The following is a 20,766-nucleotide window of genomic DNA, read 5'->3' on the forward strand; positions in this document are numbered from 1 at the left end:
CGCACCAAGCAACCACAAATGGCTGCTTAAAACCCAGTGTTCTTGATTTTGGCTTCTAGCACGAAGCGAAACACGGACACAGGAAGGAGCAGACAGGACTGTGTCCGTGTTTCACTTCGCGCTAGAAGCTAAAATCATGTTACCGTACCAACTCGCCCAACTGTCTATCCTTTTACCCTATGTTCTCCCTAGATCCCCAGGCAAGGGAAATCTGCTGCTCCACCTTCGTCCAATCGGAGCTTCCAATGTCGTCGATGTACCCGCCTTGGAGGCCGACGGTTCACACACTCACTCCCGCACTTTTGTTTCACTGAACACACAGAGGGGAGAGGGTCCTCTAAAAGCTGGTGATCTTGATTCCAGAACTGACTCCTCAGTTAGCTGCCACGTATGTCAAGATTAACGGAGTCCATGGGCAAGCTCCACCCTTTTCCAGGAGTTCTCTTGCTCCAATTAGACTGTGAAGGCCAACTAACAATATTCGGTCCGCCAAATGGAGCTAGTCTTGCTGGCGCAATCGGGCTGTCCGAAGGAGGTGCATTGTTGGCTTCACGAAGCAATTCGTCGCAGCAGGCTGGGAGAGGTTCGAAAGTCACTACCCGCTCCTGCTGGCCAATCATAACACCATGCAAGCAAGAAAATGCGTTAGGCGCACGCGATCGAGAACAATATATAACGGCCTGTCACATCAGCTTCCCTGCAATACTCACCCACCTGAGTTACATTAAAACGGTGGCGCGCATTCATTTTCTTATTCGGGCGCCAGCAATTCACCTCACGGGTTGTCGCTCACCGCATTCACAGCTATTGCCACCAAACCTATTACGATCAGCATCTTCACCTATATGTTTTATGGTGCATGGGGTGTAATGTCGTTGGTAGCGTACTACACACTTTTAGTAGGCAATAATCCTAACAGCCCACTATTCCCTGCTGCATGCAGCATGATGAGAGTGTCACATCCAGTGCCGCCAACCACCTTGATTTTGTTTCGGTTTCCTGTCACTGTCTCTAAACAGTCTGCAATAGGAAAACAACAAACCGCGTCTCGAACCACTGAAGCCCCACCAGCTCGACACACGTTGGCATCTCATGCATCGTGCGCAACAATTCACATTATGTAGGTAGATGTCGGATACAGTTGAGTGTGCCAAATTTTTTCGTTACTTTGGATTTTACGTTTTCTCGTTTAGCTCGTTTTTTCTTGCATTTTTTTCCAGAACGACAAGGTATGAACAAGGCTCTACTTTATATATGCATCAACTCACTCAGGTATCTCCTCTTTAGAAATGACTTTATTATATCCATTCATCATCATCATCATCAGCCTATTTTATGTCCCCTGCAAGATGAAGGCCTCTCCCTACTATCTCCAATTACTCCTGTCCTGTACCAAATGATTCCAACTAGTGCATGCGAATTTAATAATTTCATTGCCCCACCTAGTCTTCTGCCGTCCTCGACTGCGCTTCTCTTCTCTTGGCATCATTCCATAACCCTAATGGTTCACCGGCAGGGTGTTTTGAGCACAAAAAACAAAGTGGTGGCTGATGCCGAGATGCAGGTGACCATCATCCAAACCAAATGAACACTTAAAAGCAGTGATGAAACGCAACACTGAAGCGTTGTGCGCGGGCTGACAGTATGTCAGGACAGTTGAGGTTGACTTTCCAGCTCTGAGAGAGAATCTCGCTTCTTACAAAGTTCGGGCCTCATACCAATGAGCTTGCTATGAGTTCATAGAAATAGCTCATATTTAAAAATATTTGCTTCTCTATGAATCTCCTTTTTATTCGTATTTGAGAATGCTCGACTCAATTTGCCATGGGCTTTACCATTTTTTTCGAAGATATTCTATTCGTTGTGCATTTTACTAACACCTGCCTTCTGTTTTCTTTTGGAGCAAAATAAACTCCGCTGCTTACTATTCAAACTGGATTAAGTCGTTTCTTTTAACATGCTTGCTAGAGAGTAACACCATTGGGCAGCATGGTGTCAGCCCATCTTTACATAAAACGAATTGCTGGGTCACTCAGGGAATCTTGCAAAGGGGCTCAGGGAAAACCTGAAAAACTCGGAGAATTTAGAAATGTGAACTTGGTAGACACCCTTACCGGTTATCTAACCTATTCATTACATAACCTGCCTAGCTCCATTTTTTCATCTTAATATCAATTAGAATATTGGCTACGCCCATTAGTTCTCTTATCCAAACCGCCCTCTTTCTGTCTCTTAACATTATGCCCAGCATTCTTCATTGCATAGCTCTTTGCACGGTCCTTAACTTGTTCTCAAGCTTCTTTGTCAGTCTCCAAGTTTCTGCCCAATATGTCAGCACCAGTAAATTGCACTGATTGTATACCTTCCTTTTCAATGATAATGGTAAGCTTCCGGTCAGGAGCTGACAATGTCTGCCGTATGCGATCAAACCAATTTTTATTCTTCTATGAATTTCCTTCTCATGATCAGGGTTTCCTGTGATTAATTGACCTAGGTGAATGTACTCCTTCACAGACTTTAGAGGCTGACTTGCGATCTTGAACTCTTGTTCCCTTGCCCAGTTATTTATCATTATCTTTGTCTTCTGCATATTAATCTTCAATCCCACACTTACACTCTCCCTGTTAAGGTCCTCATTCATTTGTTGGAACTCGTCTGCATTGTTGCTGAATGGAACAATGTCATTAGCAAACCGAAGGTTGCCGAGATATTTGCCGTCGATCCTTACTTTTAAGCCTTCCCAGTTTAATAGCTTGAGTACTTCTTCTATTCACGCAGTGAATAGCATTAGAGAGATTGTGTCTCCTTGCCTGACTCCTTTCTTCACAGGAATAGTATTCCTACTTTTCTTGGGTAGTATTAGGGTAGCTGTGGAATGTCTGTAAATATTTTCCAGGATATTTATGTAAGTGTCCTCTATTCCTTGATTACGTAATGCCTCTATGACTGTTCGTATCTCTACTGAATCAAATACCTTTTCGTAATCTATGAAAGCCATATAGAGAGGCTGATTGTACTCTGCGGATTTCTCGATTACGTGATTAATGACATGGATGTGATCCATTGTAGGGTATCCCTTCCTGAAGCCAGCCTGTTCCCTTGGTTGCCTAGAGTCCTGTGTTGCCCTTATTCTGTTAGAAGTTATCTTGGTGAATATTTTATATAATACTGGGAGTAAAGTAATGGGGTTATAATTTTTCAATTCTTTAACGTCTGCCTTTTCGTGAATTAGTATATTTTCGTTCTTCCAGTTCTCTGGGACCCTTGAAGTCGATAGACACTTCATATAGAGAGCCACCAATTTTTCAAGCATTATGTCTCCTCCATCTTTGATTAACTTGACTGTTATTCCATCTTCTGCCGCTTTTCCCCGTTTCATCCCATGCAAGGCCCTTCTAACCTCTTCACTAGTTATAGAAGGAGTCTCTGCAACCTGTTAATTACTGCTTTGAATGGAGGTATCGTGACTCTTCTGGGTACTGTACAGGTCAGTATAAAATTCTTCCGCTGCATTTATTATACCTTCGAGATTGCTGATGATATTACCCTGCTGATCTTTCGATGCATACATCTTGATTTGTCCTATGCTAAGTTTCCTTATCACCAATCTCAAGCTGTGTCCATTTCTTATGGCTTCTTAGTCTTTCTTTCATTATATTTTTGAATATCCCTTATCTTCTTCTCGTTGATCAGTGTTTACAGTGCCGCGAATTCTATCCGATCTCTGGAGTTGGTCACTGTCATTCTTTGTCGTGTTTCTTTATTAGGTCCTTTGTTACTTGGGAGAGCTTACCTACTGGTTGCCTTAATGCCTTACCTCCCACTTTAATTGCTGCTTCTGAAGCCAGCCTAATTACGGTTTCATTCATTGCCTCTATGTCATCTTCTCTCTGTTCTAAGGCTGCATATTTGTTTGCAAGTGCCAACCTGAATTTGTCTGCTTTTACCCTTACTGCATCTAGGTTGACCTGTTTCTTCATGACCAATTTTACTCTTTCTCTCTTCAAACTGAGGTGAATCCTAGACATTGCCAACCTATGATCATGACACTTTACCCTACCTAACACTTCTACATCCTGCACTATGCTCAGATCGGCAGAAAGTATGAAATCTATTTCATTTCTTGTTTCATCAGTAGGGCTTTTCCAGGTCCACTTACTGTTGCTACGCTTCCTGAAGAAGGTGTCATATCCATTACTCTGTTATATTTATTGCTGCCCTTAAAGATGTCCTGTACCATCCCTCGGGCCTGGTGAAAAAACATAGTCCACGGACAGCGTACGCTGCTGTGAACATCTCAGCCAAGTTGTGCAGTCGTGCGCAGCACGTGGAGCTCGCAAGCCGAGAACAAAGTCACCTTTCTCTCAAGTTCTCTCTCTTCAACAGAAGCCTGCTCCTCACTCATTTCTAGACGCTTTGTTTCGTAATATAGCAGATTCCCATACATGGCTGCTATTGGCCAATAGACATGTTATGTTCCTTTGTAGATACAAGTGTGTCTTTACAAACTTTGTCCAATCTTATCCCACAATCTTGATTCTGGCAATTTGCATCATTTTTGTGGCGTATATCTCGTTAATAAAACATTTATGCATGAAAAGTGCATTCATTCTGCTTTTTGTTTGTATTACAGAAAATATTGAGCACAGTAGTTCCCTCAGAAAAAAAATCTGGCGTAACCTACAAGAAACACCTATTTTCCCCAGGGTAGGGAAAGAGTTAACAAATTCTTGGGCCCCTTCGAGTTCGAATTATTAAGATTCAACTGTAGTGAAGCTTGTTATATGTAGGTTTAGCTGTATTTGCTTTGTCTAGTGTTTTAGATTGAACTGAAAATACATGGATTACTAAATTTTCTTTGCACCTCATGTAACGATCCAAAAGTGTGTGCTACAAAAACCAATATGTCTGCCACAAATGCACATTTTTCCCTGTTCCAACACTGCTATTTTTTTTTAGTCATGATCTATCCTTGGCTGGAAAAGGTTTCACGCAATAGTCGGTCTTTATGGGGCAAGGATTTTCCACTTTCGGGCCTCATGGAACGCACCAGTATTCAAGGGGTCCCGAACAGTTTTTCAGTACACTTGTGATGTGGCATGTGTCATCTGTGTTTACAAAGTAAAAAAAATAATGCAAGCGGTTGCACTACAGTCCAACATGAAGAGCTAGCCGAGTTCAAACTTTCTAGAAACAAGTCTCCCCACAAGGAGTGTGGAGAGACTTGTTTCCACACTCCTTACCCTACGAGGCTCACCCTACGAGCCACGGTCATAAAAGGGCACGACGCTCCTCCACTTGGCAACGCACAAAAGTGCTATGGCAGGGTTCATTGACTTTCCGACGTGGCGCATTGAAGGCTCCAGAGTCAGATCGCCAACAAACGTGGGTTTATTCACCCAAGATACAGCACAGTGCGACAGTTGCGGTGCTTACGGGCAAAGGCTCACCGCAAGACCGATCGAGTATGCTCGCCCGCTGCGCTAGGGCTAACCGGTAAGCGGTCCACCAAGCGCGAGAGCGAGGAGTCGCGGGAGCAAAGGTACCATGTAGCTAACTCGTTGCAGGCCTGTGAGCATCTGCCGCGGTGATGAAGTGCGCAGCGGAAGAGAGCTCGGGTGGAGAGGGCGCCCGGGGGCCTCCACTCGGGAGGCCGATCAGGACGCGTCCTGGTGACTCTTGCTCTCATGGTGATTCGAGCCGGGGAGAGAGGAGCACGGTTTGAGCGGGAAATTAGCTCCGGCACGCTAGCCGTGTCTGCCATGTTGCTGTTACGGCGACGGTTCCCAGAGAATGCGCAAGCTGGGGGATGAGGCGCGGGAGGCACCTCGATCCCCACAGAGGAGACTGCCACATTCAAGAAAAGGGTGTAAAAAAGGAAATGGATGCAGGCAGCAAATGATCTGCCTGCAAGTGATAGTGGAAGAGCACTATCTGGGTCTTGCCAAGGCTCGGTAGCTGCTCCCACTGCACCGTCTGAATGCCTGCACTGCTGTTGTGCTGTACAGGTGATCGAGAGCAGACTAAAGGTCCAACTGCCAGCTGAAATTGGCCCATCCCTTGTGGACGGAGTGGTCCTGTGCCACCTGGCCAACCAAGTGCAACCACGATCTGTTGCCTCCATCCACGTGCCCTCTGCTGCCACGGTGAGATGTGACACCTTCTGCTATATAAATAGACTGCACACAATTTTTGGGTCAAGTGCAGTTGCCAAGCCTTTTTTCAAAGCTACTTGGTTGTTCGGAATTTTTCGTTACACTGCCACATGCCCCTTTAATCAATGTATAATGGCACAATAAGGTGGCTTGCCTATTTTTTTGTTGGTGGTCTGTTTGTACCACATGTAGCACTCTCCTCTGAGACATGCAGCTACCTTCCCTGAATGGCTTCTGCAGCTGCCGACAGGCAGCTGCAGAAAACCTTGAGGGGGGCAAAGCACTTCAAGAAACTTTATTTTTTTCAACAGTTTGAATAAAATTTACACAGTTAATGTATTTTCGCCAGCTGATCTCAAGAATGAAATAATCTTTTTCAATTATACATATTTTTAAGATATCCAAAACAAAATGTTCTTTTTTTAGGACCTAAGTAGCTATTTAACAGCAACTTGCATGGCAATGTACAGCACATAGAATCGATTCTGAATGTTCATAGTGTATTGTAAGCTATAAGTCGTTATTTTAGGCCGTCTTGAAGCAAAGTTATAGGTTGTCAATCTTAGTCATAACAAATGCCCAACTTGATATTTTTCTATTATCAAGGTGGGCATTTTTAAGGCAAAACCCTTTCTAGGCTCATAGTGAAGTTTGTGTCAGCAGACCTTACCGCCGGAGTGTCCGCCGAAGCATCATCACGCCATATCAAGACAGATTAAAGAATGAAAATTGATTGGTAGTGACAGTTAGTAAATGATAACGTTATAATAGCGATTAGTAGAGGTTAATACTGACTAGTAATGACCAATATGTTTAACGATGGCTTGTAATGACCACTATTGATTAGAAATGACTAGAAATGTCTAGTAATAAGTTGTGATGACTAAAATGACTACTAATGACATTTAATAACTACTAATGACTACCACATGTCCAATATGTCTAATGATGGCTTGTAATAACCACAATTGATTACAAATGACTAAAAATGCTTAGTAGTGAGCAGTAACGACTACGAAATGACCAATATGTCTAACGACGACTTGTAGTGACTACAATTCATTAGAAATTACTAAAAATGCTTAGTAATGACTAATAATGACTGAAATGACTTGTGAACACTACTGTGAGGTTCTCAGTCATGCTCTTGGAACAAAGGAACGACAACACAGTAGTGCAAGCAATCACAAGGACATTTATTGCACCTTTCATAGACTAATGCGTGCTAGCCGAGATGCCATCCACAAAACATACCGATGGCCACGTGACAAATCGAGGAAGTCCGCCTCGCCGCGAACAGTTAGTGAGCGAATATGTTCACCCTATGCTGAACACTAATACCTGGTCATTTGCACCTGCGATTACGTGAACGGTGGCGCCTTCGAACGAGGCCTCGCGAGATGGTCTCGCAGAAGCATAGATCGGCGCATACGCGGAACGTCTGCACCACTTACCGACCCGGAGCCAAAGAGGAAGAGCTTACTCCCTGTTGCTCCCCACCAACCCCACCGTTTGGTGGCGCTAGCAGTGCCACACTCACGCCATCTCTCGTAAAGCACTGCAAACAGACCGACAGCCGGTGGCACTAAGCTACGCGGAGAAGGCGGATTACAGGAGACGCGAGACATGCAGGGAAAACAACATATCAAGGAACGCGTGAGAGTTGCGCATCCCCACATCCCCCCAACTTTATATAACTACATATTCCGGCAAAACATGTCACACAGTCTAACATCAACGCGTGCTTCACGAACAAGAGCTGGTGCATGCAGCAGTAGCCATGCTGAGAAAATGTCCATGCGCTGTGCAAGTACAAATGTGAGCCAACATTGTCCTTGGGGTACACCTGGCGTGCACTGGTCACAGCGGCAGCTCTGCGGACTCGACAGCCCAACTCCAGGCCAAGACTCCGGAAACGGCGACGCTGTAGTCGGAACGAGCAAGCGTTGCTTACGCCGACATGCCCTGCTGGCGAGAGCTGCAGCAGCTGTTGGTAACTACCGGCTCTTTTCCCTGCCGCCGAGGGTTGCGAGCTGGGCACAGGGCGCCACTGAAGTCGCAGCTCCGATGACTATGATATGACCAACATGTCTAATGACGGCTTGTAATGACTGCAATTGATCACAAATGATGAAAAATGCTTAGTAGTTAGCAGTAATGACTAAAAAAAATAGAACAAGAGGCAAGAAGAGATTGTGTCTGTGCAGTATTACATCGCTACGCGCCATGGATAGATCTGAAATTTTATACTGAACGCCGTTTTTCCTTCTCCTCGCGGCTGCCACGCTCCAAGCCGGACAGTGACATGCTCGTGTTCCTGCGCCTACGTATTCGTGTCTGCAATCTGATGTTGCTCGTGGTGACATGTGACTTCGAGAATTATTCAAGACAACTTCTGTTATCTGTACAATCCGTTGCTTGAATTGATAAACTGAAGTTTGCAGAAATACTAAAACACACAAACTGAATGTCTGTGAGTTTTTTGTTTTACTTCGCACCAAAGCAAGAGAGATGTACTTCTGCTTCGTCTGCATGTTCTCACAGTCGTGCGGTCACATGCGCAGGTACCAAAACTGTGCTATTTTCTACCGGGTTCCAGCGCATGATCATGCTATGCGCTCCATTTGTACTGCCTCATTATCTGTGTAGCGCTGAATTATACCGCTAGTCATGTTTGCTTACGCACAGCACACGAAATTGTGGGCTGCGCGAACGAGACAACAGCTCGCATGCAACGTCGTCAGTGGAAATGCATAGCGTTGAAAAAAAAAATAAGAAATGCGAGGAGAACAAAGAAGTGAAGGGGGGCCTGTAACGTATGCGTCGCGGGATCCTCGAGATCCAGTGTGGGAGAAAAGCAGGGAAGAAATTTCGCTTGCGGAGACTCAATGGGGCGACTGGAGAGAGCGTCTTGGTTGGCAGTGCAGTCCGCCTGCTGAAATCATGGGTTCACGGCACTGAAATACTTCTATCTCGCCTATTAATGAGCCAATTTGAAAAATTTTTTGCGGTAGAATGCTCCCTAGAGGACATGTAACAACTTTCGGTGCATAACCAAAATTTGCTATGGGGCCTGCTGAGGGGCCCTTAAATGTAAAGGCTACCAAATACAACTTTTTTGCTTTTTGGTGTATCTGAATGAAATTTTCAGGGCAAGTTCATATCACAAGCATTTGAAAAACTACCAAGTTTCACGGAGCTGTGTTTGCTGGTTCTCAAGTTACAGGAGTATACCGAAATACAGTCGAACCTCGATATAACTAAGTTGTACTTGCAGTGAAAAACTTCATTAAATCACGAATTTCGTTAATTTGAGGTTTTAAATTTTCAGCATTAAAAACAACTTCACAAATTTCCAGAGCATTCCGGCCGGATAATGTCTCGTTAGTATGCACGTATAAGCAAATTGCAAAAAGGTTGGGCCATAATAGTGCAGTTATGAGTGCCAGTGCATGTAGTGCAGATTGCACTGAGAGAAATGCATCAACATGGCTCAATGCATACGAGATTTGCATGTGTTGCACCACATAGTGCCATATATTTTCGATGCCATAGCTGACCGCACTTAGTGCTCATAGCCAGCACCCACAAATTAGAAACAAGAGTGTAAAAAAATATGGATATTGGTCCTGAGCCAAAAAAAGAAAAGTCAGTTTCGCCAGAAAGGTGGAGCATTGATGGCGATAGCAAAGAGACTACACAAAGTAAAGTTCGTAGTTTTATCGGTGTCATGCACGCTCAGGCAAACATTAACAGATCTCACTCGATGACCATGAACTCGCGATCACAACGCAGTGAGCACTTCGTACCGTATCTCGGAAGCTTGAGATTACACGACCGCCAATGCTAGACTTATGGGAACAACAAAATGCGCGTGAAGGCACCATCCATTTCACTTTGCTATGGAGCGATTACCTTCAAGATCGATACAGCGTGTGGCCCGCGCATAGACACATCTGATGATGAGAAAGCAGATAGGTGCGCATTCTTGCCCCCCTCCCCCCAGCACGTGCTTGATCCATTACCGCATGTTCGTTCATTCCCCATCCCTTTTGCGCAGAAGGAATTGTCATATTGACACATGTACATGTTTATCTTTCTCGGGTGACCACGTTTCACCGCTTAACAAATGTTATCATGCAGCGCAGGACGCGCCTGCATGTATGTTATCGATGGTTATCGATGGAATGTTATCGATGGTTCCATCCGCTGTCTGTCACCGAACCTTGTGTAATCTGATTGCATGTGTGCACGACGCGAATAATGTAGAACTTTGTTGAAGGCACGCAGGTCCCAGCGATTACTCTGGAACATTCGACGACTGATCTATAAAAGCCAACGCGCTTGACCCGCTGATCAGATTTTCACCGATTGCCGACTGTGTTCGCCGCTGTCACCGTTCTTTGAGTGTAGCCTCTTTTTGAGGGCACAAGTTCGCCCAATAAAACGCTAGTTTCGTCTTTCTCAGTTTGGCTGCTTTCTGCACAGTCACTACCACAGGACATCTGGTGGAAATGCTTGTGCATTCATGTACCGAACGCCCCCGCAAAGCCGCGATCCAAGCCCGAAGCCCGAGAAGAAAACCGACATCGCCCAAGACCAGCGTGCTAGCCGCAGACTGCAAGGACGGCCCCCTGATCACGGACTTCTACCTGAGACGACAAAGAAAATCGTGGCCATAACAACACCAATGGCTGCCATAGCGTCGCCCCATTATCCTGAAACAACCTCGGGACCCACCGACCTTCCACGGAGCAGCTACTGAAGACCCGGAATCCTGGCTGGAGACCTACGAACGAATCACGACTTTCAACAACTGGGACTCCGATGACAAGCTGCAGCATGTATACTTCGCCTTAGAAGACGCTGCTAGAACGTGGTTTTAGAACCGGGAGCCGACCATGACAACATGGGACCTGTTCTGTAGCGGCTTCCTGCGCACCTTTACGAGCGTCGTGCGCAAGGAAAGGGCCGAAGCCATGCTGGACACCCGAGTGCAGCTACCTAACGAGAACGTTGCCATATTCACGGAAGAAATGAACCGTCTGTTCCGCCACGCCGACCTGGATATGCCCGAGGAGAAGAAAGTCCGCCTTCTCATGCGTGGTGTGAAGGAATAACTTTTCGGCGCAATGATACGAAGCCCACTGAAGACCGTAGAAGAGTTCCTTCGCGAGGCCACCAGCATCGAGAAGACACTCGGAATGCGGAAATGGTAATTGAGCCGCCGTACAAACTCTACCAACTACACAGGAATTCAATCGCTGGCCACCGACGATCTGCGCGAGACTATCAGAGCGGTCATACGGGAAAAGCTGCAGAAGTTGTACCCTAGGTCGCAGCCTCAAGTAGCCTCATTCGCCGAAATCGTCAAAAATTAGCTCGAGCGATCCCTTGGAGTTCCTGAGGTGTAACCAGAATCACAGCAGCCCCAGCCGGAAGCGATGACCTACGCTGCCGTCACCCGCCGCCAAGGCCCCCCTGCACGACCTCGCCAGGGACCTTTAACGCCACAATTCCGTCATCCACTGCCGCCGCCGCCAGCACGCCCGCCCGTCGACCAGCACCGCTACGTGAGGAAGACGGACATTTGGGGCGTTCCTGACCACCGCCCACTCTGCTACCACTGCGGAGAAGCGGGTCACGTCTACCGCCAATGCCCATACCGGGAAATGGGACTGCAAGGGTTCGCCATTAGCGCGCCGCGACCACAGCTTGGCGAACGACCTCGCGATATCGCCAACTACCTCGCCGCCACTCAGTGGAGCGCTCGACGACCGTCCCGTTCGCCGTCACCAGGCTGCTACCTGTCACCGCAGTGCCAACCATACACTGGCCCAGCCTGGGGCCTGTCTGCGAGCCCATATCCGGAAAACTAAAAGCAGCAACCGATGGAGGTGCGGTTGCTGTTCGTCGAACTGACGAAGATCCTCCACCGCCGACGAAGACGCCGAAAAGACCATCTCAACGACATAATAACGACACGCCGCCATCCCGACGAAGTCACGAAACCAAGATTACACCGATGAAAGACGACTTCACGACGTGACGTTCCAGCTTCAGTTCAACACGATGCAGCCGTGATCCGATGCCAAGACCTAATTGCAATGCCAGACAAAGAACCACCGACCTCGACGTGCTTCTTGACGGCCACGCAGTTACCGCCTTAGTGGACACAGGGGCCGATTACTCCGTAATGTATGGACACATTGCCGCCCAGTTGAAGAAAATTAAAACTGCATGGGAAGGCCCTCAAATTCGGGCCGCTGGAGGACATCTCATCACGCCGACTGGAATCTGCACGGCAAGAATTACCCTTCATGACCGGACTTACCCTGCCACCTTCGTTATCCTCCAACAGTGTTCACGAGACGTCATTTTCAGCATGGACTTCCTGAACCAACACGGCGCAATCATCGACCTGAAGTCGAAGTCGATAATGCTGTCGGAAGATCAAGCGATACCGCCGGAGAGCTCTCGTAGTCACCATGCCTTAAGCGTGCTCGAAAGTCAAGTCAGCATCCCGCCTCGCTCTAGCTTTGTCATTTCCGTCGGCACCAAAACAGCTGCCAACGTAGAAGGCGTCATCGAGGGTGACCAACGTCTACTGCTGCACCGTGAAATTTGCGTCTCAAGAAGGATCGCTCGGCTGCATGGAGGGAAAACTGAAGTCTTGCTGACAAACTTCAGCCAGGAGTTCAAACACGTCAACAAGGGCAACACAATCGCATACATCGAGGAAATTCTGGAAACCAGTCTCTCGGATTCCGCCGCATCTACCCCGACGACCATGGTTCCTGAACCAGGCCTCCCCGTGATTAAGCAACAGCAGCTCAGAAGTCTGCTCCGACGATACAAAGGCTGCTTTTCGATGTCATCGAGGATTCGACAAACACCAGTCGCCAAGCATCGCATAATCACCGGGGAGTGCGCTCGACCACTCCGCCAGAGCCCTTACCAAGTTTCGCCGCGAGAATGTGAAGCTATAAAAGAACAAGTCGACGAAATTCTGCCCGACGACATCATCCAGTTGTCTGAAAGCCCGTGGGCATCCCCTATTGTCTTGGTGAAGAAAAAGGACGGAACCTTACGTTTCTGCGTCGATTATCGTCGACTGAACAAAATCACAAAGAAGGATGTATACCCCCTACCACGGACAGACGACGCATTAGGTCGGCTCTGCAACGCAAAATACTTCTTGTCGATAGATCTCAAGTCTGGCTACTGGCAAATAGAAGTCGTCGAGAGAGATCGCGAAAAGACCGCCTTCATCACGTCAGTCACTACCACATGACAATATTTATCAATGCGGCAAATGGCACAACTGTGTTTCCTGCCTGCCGCGTCCTGGTGCGCGCTTTGACAGCAATTTTGCCACTCAAACATTTCATGCAGAAGGACGCTTGAAATAACTTTTGCCTCAGTCAACGTAGTTCTTTTGCTATATTTACTAGCCATGCAGGCTCCAAGTACATTTCATTTATTTGTTTCTTTCTGTACAGGAACAGAAACGGAAGATGACTAAAATGGCCAAAACTTCCTCAAATTGAAACTGTGTCACGAAGTTTTTTTGTTAAATCACTAAAAATAAATACATTCTATGCGCATTATGATGAGCCCACGTGCAACAGACTTTCGGATATAACGGACCATATTTCAGCCTTAGTTTGTTCTACCTATTTTATTAGTGCAACGAAGTTCGCTTCTAATGGACTGCACTACCATGGACTATTGGCTACAGCGGACGAAATTAGCGGCAATTTTTTTTTCAAAATCGGGCGTATAAAACATACTTTGGCCATGCCAACACGGGTTGACAACTGACTTGCAAGGGTCAGCCAACAATTGCTGCTCAATATCGGGCACGCGAGAGAGGGACGAAAGCGTTACGGAAGCATGCCGCCGTATTCTGCGCACAAGGCATGGGGGGAGGAGGCAAGAGAGAGAGGCATTCTACTCCGGCGGCAGCTGCTTACGCAAGGCCGCCATATCTTGAAAACGATTGGTGATGCAGACGAAGTGCGCCCAGTGCCGGTAACTTCATATGCACTGTGCTTTCGATGTTTACTTCATGTTGAAGCGAGAGACAGCACAAAGGTCAATTTGCTCGCTGCTGCTGCCACCACGCTTATCTTGCCTAATTTGGTGCCACAATCGATAGCAGTTTTCGCCAACTGTTTTGCACACACTGTCTTATTTATTTTTATTATTTTTTTTTACTTTGAACATTTTTCACTTTCTCTTTGCAATAAAGTTGTTAAACATTACAACCAAAGTTTCAGAAGTGAGGCGTTTCGAATATTACGGATTTTGGATAAAACTGACATTTTTTGTCAGATTATCAGGTTCCGCTGTAACGAGAGTCGGCTGTACACTGTTTTCTATGCAACTAAGATCGCGGAAATTAAAATAGTTTGTTACATCATGAATTTAGTTAACCCTTTCGCTGTCACTGACGTACCGGTACGTCATCGCGCTTCCCCCCCACAGTGTCACTGACGTACCGGTACGTTCTCTATCGCGCGTTCAAAATTTCGCGCCTGAGCACAAAGCTGGCGCTCCCGGACTTGGCCACGCCATCTGTTGACTCTTCCTACAAGTTCGTATTTTCGCCCCGGCCTGTGTTAATACACGTATTGAAGAGTACGGTGCGACTGCCACGCCCCCCTCTCTTTTTGCCGAGTGGCGCGGTGGCTCCGCGTTTGCTGGATCATGCGTCGCGCGCGTGTGGTTATGGGTTCAAGGGTTGTTCTGCCATCTCCGCCGGTTTGAAGGTTTTTATTTTCTTCTGTTGGTGTGTCTGCTACGGCGCGTCAAGTTCAGGCGCACGCGCCGCCGTTGCCTCTCCGAAAAGAGTGACTCGATTGCTGCTTTCGCTCTCTCGCCGCACCCTCGCTTCCGACTTGCAGCAGTAAACGTAAGGCCCTTCGAACTTTGTTTTAGCCTTTTTCCATCTCCCTCTTCTTGATCGCACAACGTCCCATTTATCTCCGTTGCGCGGGCGACTGAAAGCGCATCCTCCCTGCGCGCGGTTACTTTCGGATAGCTGAGCAGCTCGAGACCTTCGTCTGTTCATTGAAGCGGTGGCTCTTACGATTCAGAATACGAGCCGAGCTCGGATTTGGACTCGAACAGCGTCTAACGCGACGAAGAGATGAGTTCCGCATCGTCAGATTCGGATGTTGAACGGATGTTATAGTCAGGCTGATGATGATGATGATGTTTACTAATAACAGTTGCAGAACATTAAAATGTGCATATTGCAATGACTATGTTATTTGTATACCAATCATAATCAAAAATAAATTGCTATGTTCACTCCCTGTTATGCTCGCTCCCTGAAACCAAGCCGACACTGGGGGTGCGTCACGGCCAGAAAGGTCCGACAGCGAAAGGGTTAAATTGAGGTTTATTATATTGAGGTTTAAGTGTACTTTGTATGGGTGTCTTAGGCAAGGCCTCGAGAATATGCGAATTGTGCTGGCACCATGAAATTCATTTTGCTGATTCCTGGATGAGTACCTCAGGGCAAGACGGAGCCATTTTTTGAAATCTTTCTGACAAACATTTCTGCACAACATTGAATTTAGCATTGTTGATTAGACTTTGAATTGTCAAATTTTATTTGTTCATACAAATTCCTGACACAATATAGAGAAAAAACAGGTTTGTTTTGCCCTCAGAAATGTATTCAGGTACAGAGTAAAAAAATACCCGATGGAGATCTGATAAGCAGTTCCCAAGATATAGCTGGTGCAACCAGCCACACCAGGCAATAAATTCAAGTTGAGAAAATGGCCCTTGAAAGTCGCATACACATTTTTAGGCCTAAAAGGACCTTGCAGAATAGCTATAAGTGTCTTTGCACACTTTTTTCCGCTGCTGCTTCTTCTCCTGGCTTCATTTTCTGGTCTAGTCCATGTGCAGGCTGCCATCACCAAGGCTGATACACTCAGGACACCAAGCACGCTTGCAAGGATACATTCTTGTAATGATGGTGCAGTAGATAAGTTGCTGGGGGTGTGAACACGATCGTTACCTTGTACCGATAGAACAAAAGCTGTGTTGTCGAAGGAGTCGATATAATTGTTGTTGGCAGCCTACTTCGCTAAGCCGACACATGAAACGCTTGTGCATGCCAAACCACAGACTAAACACAAGTAGCTTTGCTCCACGCATATTGTCCAAAGATGCAACGATCAGGCAGGCTACATGAAACTTTTCAAGTATAAGGCACAACAAGAGATCGTAAAGATGGTGAAGACCTGAGAAAGTGCGGTGAGCAATCGCAACACCAATGAAAAGTGTAGCGGAGCCAACAAAGACAAGCAGCAACGAAGCAAGCAAGCAGTTGCGGCAGATGACGCACGAGAAGGGAGCGGGGGTTCTGTTGAAGGAGGCCATCGCGCACGCGGAGCAGCCAGTGGCAGCCACATTGCCCCACTTGCTTGAGGAGCACGCACATTATCCAGTCGCAGCTTGTGGGATTCTCACCCGTGCTCTTGGGACAAAGGAACGACAACACAGTACAAACAATCACAAGGGCATTTATTGCACCTTTCATAGATCAATGCCTGCTAGCCGAGTTGCTATCCACAAAACATGCCGATGGGTGCGCGACAAATCGCGGAAGTCCGGCTCACCGCGACCGGATAACGAGCGTACATGTTCGCCCCATGCTGGATCCCAACGCCTGGTCATTTGCGCGTTCGGTCACGCGAACGGTGGCGCGTTTGTACAACGCCTCACGAGACGGTCTCGCAGAAGCATGGATCGGAGCACGCAAGGAACGTCTGCGCCGCTTGACGACCTCGAACCAAACAGGAAGCGCCTTGTCCTCCAGCGCCCAAGTAACCCCGCCGGTAGGCGGCGTTAGCAGTGCAACACTCGCGCCATCTCTCATACTGCGCCTCAACCAGACCGACTGCTGCGAGAATCACTCAGGCCACACGGCGAAGCCGGAATGCAGGAGATGGGAGTTATGCAGAAAAACAACGTATCAGGGGACGCGTGAGAGTCACACATCCCCACAAGTTTCACATTCGAGATGTGGGGAACTCAACCCCCCCCCTCCCCCCCCCCCCCCAACCAATCACAAGTGAATCACGCTTCGGCCACACCGCTGTCGCTGGTGCCAAAGGCAGCCAGAAAAAGTGCTGGAATTCGCAAACAAAACAAGGCCAAGATGGCGCCGGTTGGTTAGATGGCATGGGAACGGCACTCACTCGAATTTCGGTTTTCTGCCAGCGCTTACTTGCCGCTGCTGCTGCTCAGTATATATTTGACTTGAAGTAGTTTTATGATGAATTAGGTGTGATTAATTACAGAAAAGGTAGTTTATGACATATACAGCCCAAATATGTGGTTTTAAATATAAGGGGGGGGGGGGGGCCTGCATTTTAAAACTTTTTTTAAGTCGATCGATTTTGATAAAACTTGCCGAGTTAATGTATTTCAGTGTGCTAGTTCTAAATATACAGTCAACTTTCTTGCAAAAGTAGGTCTCTTTCCAGAAATGGAAGAAATTCAGCTTTATTGCATAATTTGCTTGAAGGCGAGCTATCTTCCAAACTATACTGGCATAATAAATATCGACACATGAAAATGATGTGGAACTAACAAAAAGTGCAAATAAGCATGTATGGAGTTCTAACCCAATTTTGTATCAAATGAGAACATTGCAAGCTTCAGTAAGAGAAATCTATCTAACTGCTAAAAAAGGAATCATTTTTCAGAAATGTTCTAATAAGTGCAACAATGTTATTTCACTCATTTGCACTCCACACAGCTTCGCCCTTCTGGCAAAAAATAATTGCAGTGATAGCACAAGTAGAAGCAGTAATAATGCACCTCCAATACAGCATCATCATCAAAATTGTTGTTTTGAGAAAACAACGAAAAACATTTCACAACTGATATATTGAAATAAAGTTTGAAAAAACGGCACCAAAGTCCATCAGTAGGCACTAGGTATAATTCACGGACATTTGGCCGTTGCCGGTCGACGACATAGCATGCGTTGCGAGCACGTTAACTTCAAAAGGACTACACGTTTTCGGGCCCTACCCGCGAGCTCCGTCCTGACACAACTTCACCACAGATTTCGCAAACCACAGTGAGTTTAGTAGCGAGACAGTAAGCCTGATCGCTCCACACCAGCTACGTAGAACCACTGCAAGTATTACACGAGAAAACGTCGAGAAGATTGTTCACTGCGGCAAGTCCGACGACAATGCACGGAGTAGCGGGTCTCACGAACAAGGCTGTTGCACTATCGGTGGTCGGATCTTTAACGAAACACTGAATCTTTCACCCCGTGGCCGTCGTAGATGCATTCTTGTCGAGCGTAGCTTTCTCACATGCTCTTATCTTATCCACTTCATCTTCAATTACAACAGCCGTCTTCAATTCTTACGTGAGCGTAACCGGTGTGTGGATATGCATGATCTGGCAAAGCAGTTAGGTGTCAATGTTTGGCAGTGGTACGACTTCAGCGGCGACCTGCCAGGTATCCTGTGCCGACTGCGACGACGGGATCGCTTTCGGAAGTATATCGCATCTCTTACATCTCTGTCTGTAACGATTCACAGAACGAAACTTTGTCAGACCTCCAGCATACCCAGCGTGTCACAGTCATGAGCCTAACACAACATGGCGGCTGTTTCTGTCATTTGAGCCACGAGTGGTTTGCGCGCTCGTGGTCCTTGGAACCAATCATGACTTGCCATCGTGGTCACATGCTCAAACTGACCAATAATAGCATGCGCCATGAATTTCTTTTTCTGTTGTTTTTTTTTTGTGACGGCAGGGACAGCATTATTGCCGACCGACGAATAAAGAAAGCCATAAACGTGAGCTTTCCAACGATACCAAAATGGCGCTGGCAGAGCGCGTAATTAACAAGTTATGCGCGATGAAAATCAGGCACGATTTGTCCCCAATTTAAAGGGCAACGCTTGCAGATTCGCTTCTTTAGATCACGATAACGGAAGAACTACGTGGTATTTTGTAACCAAATTTCGTAGATAGGCGCAGAAATGCGTCAGGAATGCGGAAAATACAAATTGAAAATTCGTATTTTGGGGCCAATTTTCTGTCTCAAAGACCCGGGTCCCCCCGGGAATTAATAATGGCGTGATAGGACTTAATAATGGCATGATGACTGCAGTGTTCATCGTGATGGTTTAGCTCACATAATGATGAAGCCCCATTGTCTAGGCATTAAGAGGCCTTGCTTTTTGTTGTAAAGTGAACAATTCTCCTTAGATTCAGAGTTGGAAAGCAAGATCAGAAGGACAAAGAGTAATTGTGAGTGAATCTTCCAGTGTGCCATCAGCAGGAAAGGTTTGTCATGAAAAGCTGCATGGCTCTCCACATCTTGTTTGTCGAGGGCAGTCTCCTGACGAGAGTTGACAGCTGTTCCTGACACCCTTTATGCTCCCTCTTGTCCTTGCAGCCCAAGCTCACTCTGGCCAAGTGTCGACGCAATGTGGAAAACTTCCTCACTGCTTGCCGCCAGCTAGGAGTGCCTGAGGTGAGTGAAGGCTATGTCTCCTCCCATTCATCTCACCTCAAATTAGATTGGTACGACAGGACCTGCAATGTGGCACTGCTTGCTCTGCAGCACACCACAGGTGCATGGCATTATTGAGCAGAAGCTTCCACGCATGGTTCAAGGTGATAAAGAGCTGTTTAGTCTACTGTGTAAGCCTCTAGGTGACTCTTACATTTAGAGTTGTGCGCATGGAAAAAAAAAAATCATTCTTTTGCACGAACAGCATTTTTTCCGAGGCCTTTTTGTTGCCAGCTGCAGTGATGCACAACTGCTTCTTAAACCATGTTTTGGCATTCATCATTTGTTTCAAGGCTATCGGAGCAGCACCACAGAACTTTGATGCATTTGAATTAACCTCACACGGTATTATTTCAACCAGTGTGTGACAGAATTTGAAAACAAACAATGAGACAAGAACATGTTCAACTCAAAATACAGAACCCCTTCTAATATGTTTTGAACATAAAAAGAAGAACATAATACCCTGGAAACATTTTGTCAGTGTTCGCACTCTTGTGCCAAATTGTGCCGAACGAGATTTCCTGCACCATCCTGATAAAAAAGCACGATCTTGCACTAAGGTACTCAAAAATTAGCAGTTGTGCAATATGCATGTGGCTGCAATGGTCTGCAGGCACACACAGCACGCATGTCTAAAGCGGCTTAATAAATCAAACTCCCCGTTGTCTATACGTCCCAACCGATAATTCAACCTCGATGGGGACCGCCAAGAAATCTGAATAATCAGGAGTCGCAAATATCCAAATTCACCAGAAAACAACTGACGTTATTCCGCAAGTGGCTAAAAAAGTGCCGACATTGAAACTCTTGACGGTACATGTTTTAAAATTTATACTTGTTTGCTCCAAATAATTCCAAAATTCTGAATGCTGGAACTTGAATCGACGTGAATACTGAACAGCATAGTATTTGATCGAATACAGTATGTCCTCATTGATGTGATCCTGTTACGTGCAGTTTCCCAGCACCAGCATTTGCGATCAACAGAAAAAGTTAATCAACGCATTTACACTTCTTTTTTTACTGGTTTAGACA

General features: G+C 46.4%; 1 protein-coding gene across 4 annotated transcripts in view; it reads left to right on the plus strand.

The window, feature by feature from the left end:
• Positions 1 to 20,766, plus strand: part of Lrch (Leucine-rich-repeats and calponin homology domain protein) — a 205,195-nt gene that overhangs the window by 137,504 nt on the left and 46,925 nt on the right. For all 4 annotated transcript variants that reach the window (XM_050186794.2, XM_050186791.3, XM_050186793.3 and 1 more), the window contains 2 exons: positions 6,009 to 6,146; positions 19,612 to 19,689. In XM_050186794.2, the coding sequence (XP_050042751.1) occupies positions 6,009 to 6,146; positions 19,612 to 19,689 (216 nt within the window). The remainder of the gene's footprint in view (positions 1 to 6,008; positions 6,147 to 19,611; positions 19,690 to 20,766) is intronic.

The sequence above is a fragment of the Dermacentor andersoni genome, chromosome 2, assembly GCF_023375885.2.
Source record: "Dermacentor andersoni chromosome 2, qqDerAnde1_hic_scaffold, whole genome shotgun sequence".
In the NCBI taxonomy this organism is placed as follows: domain Eukaryota; kingdom Metazoa; phylum Arthropoda; class Arachnida; order Ixodida; family Ixodidae; genus Dermacentor; species Dermacentor andersoni.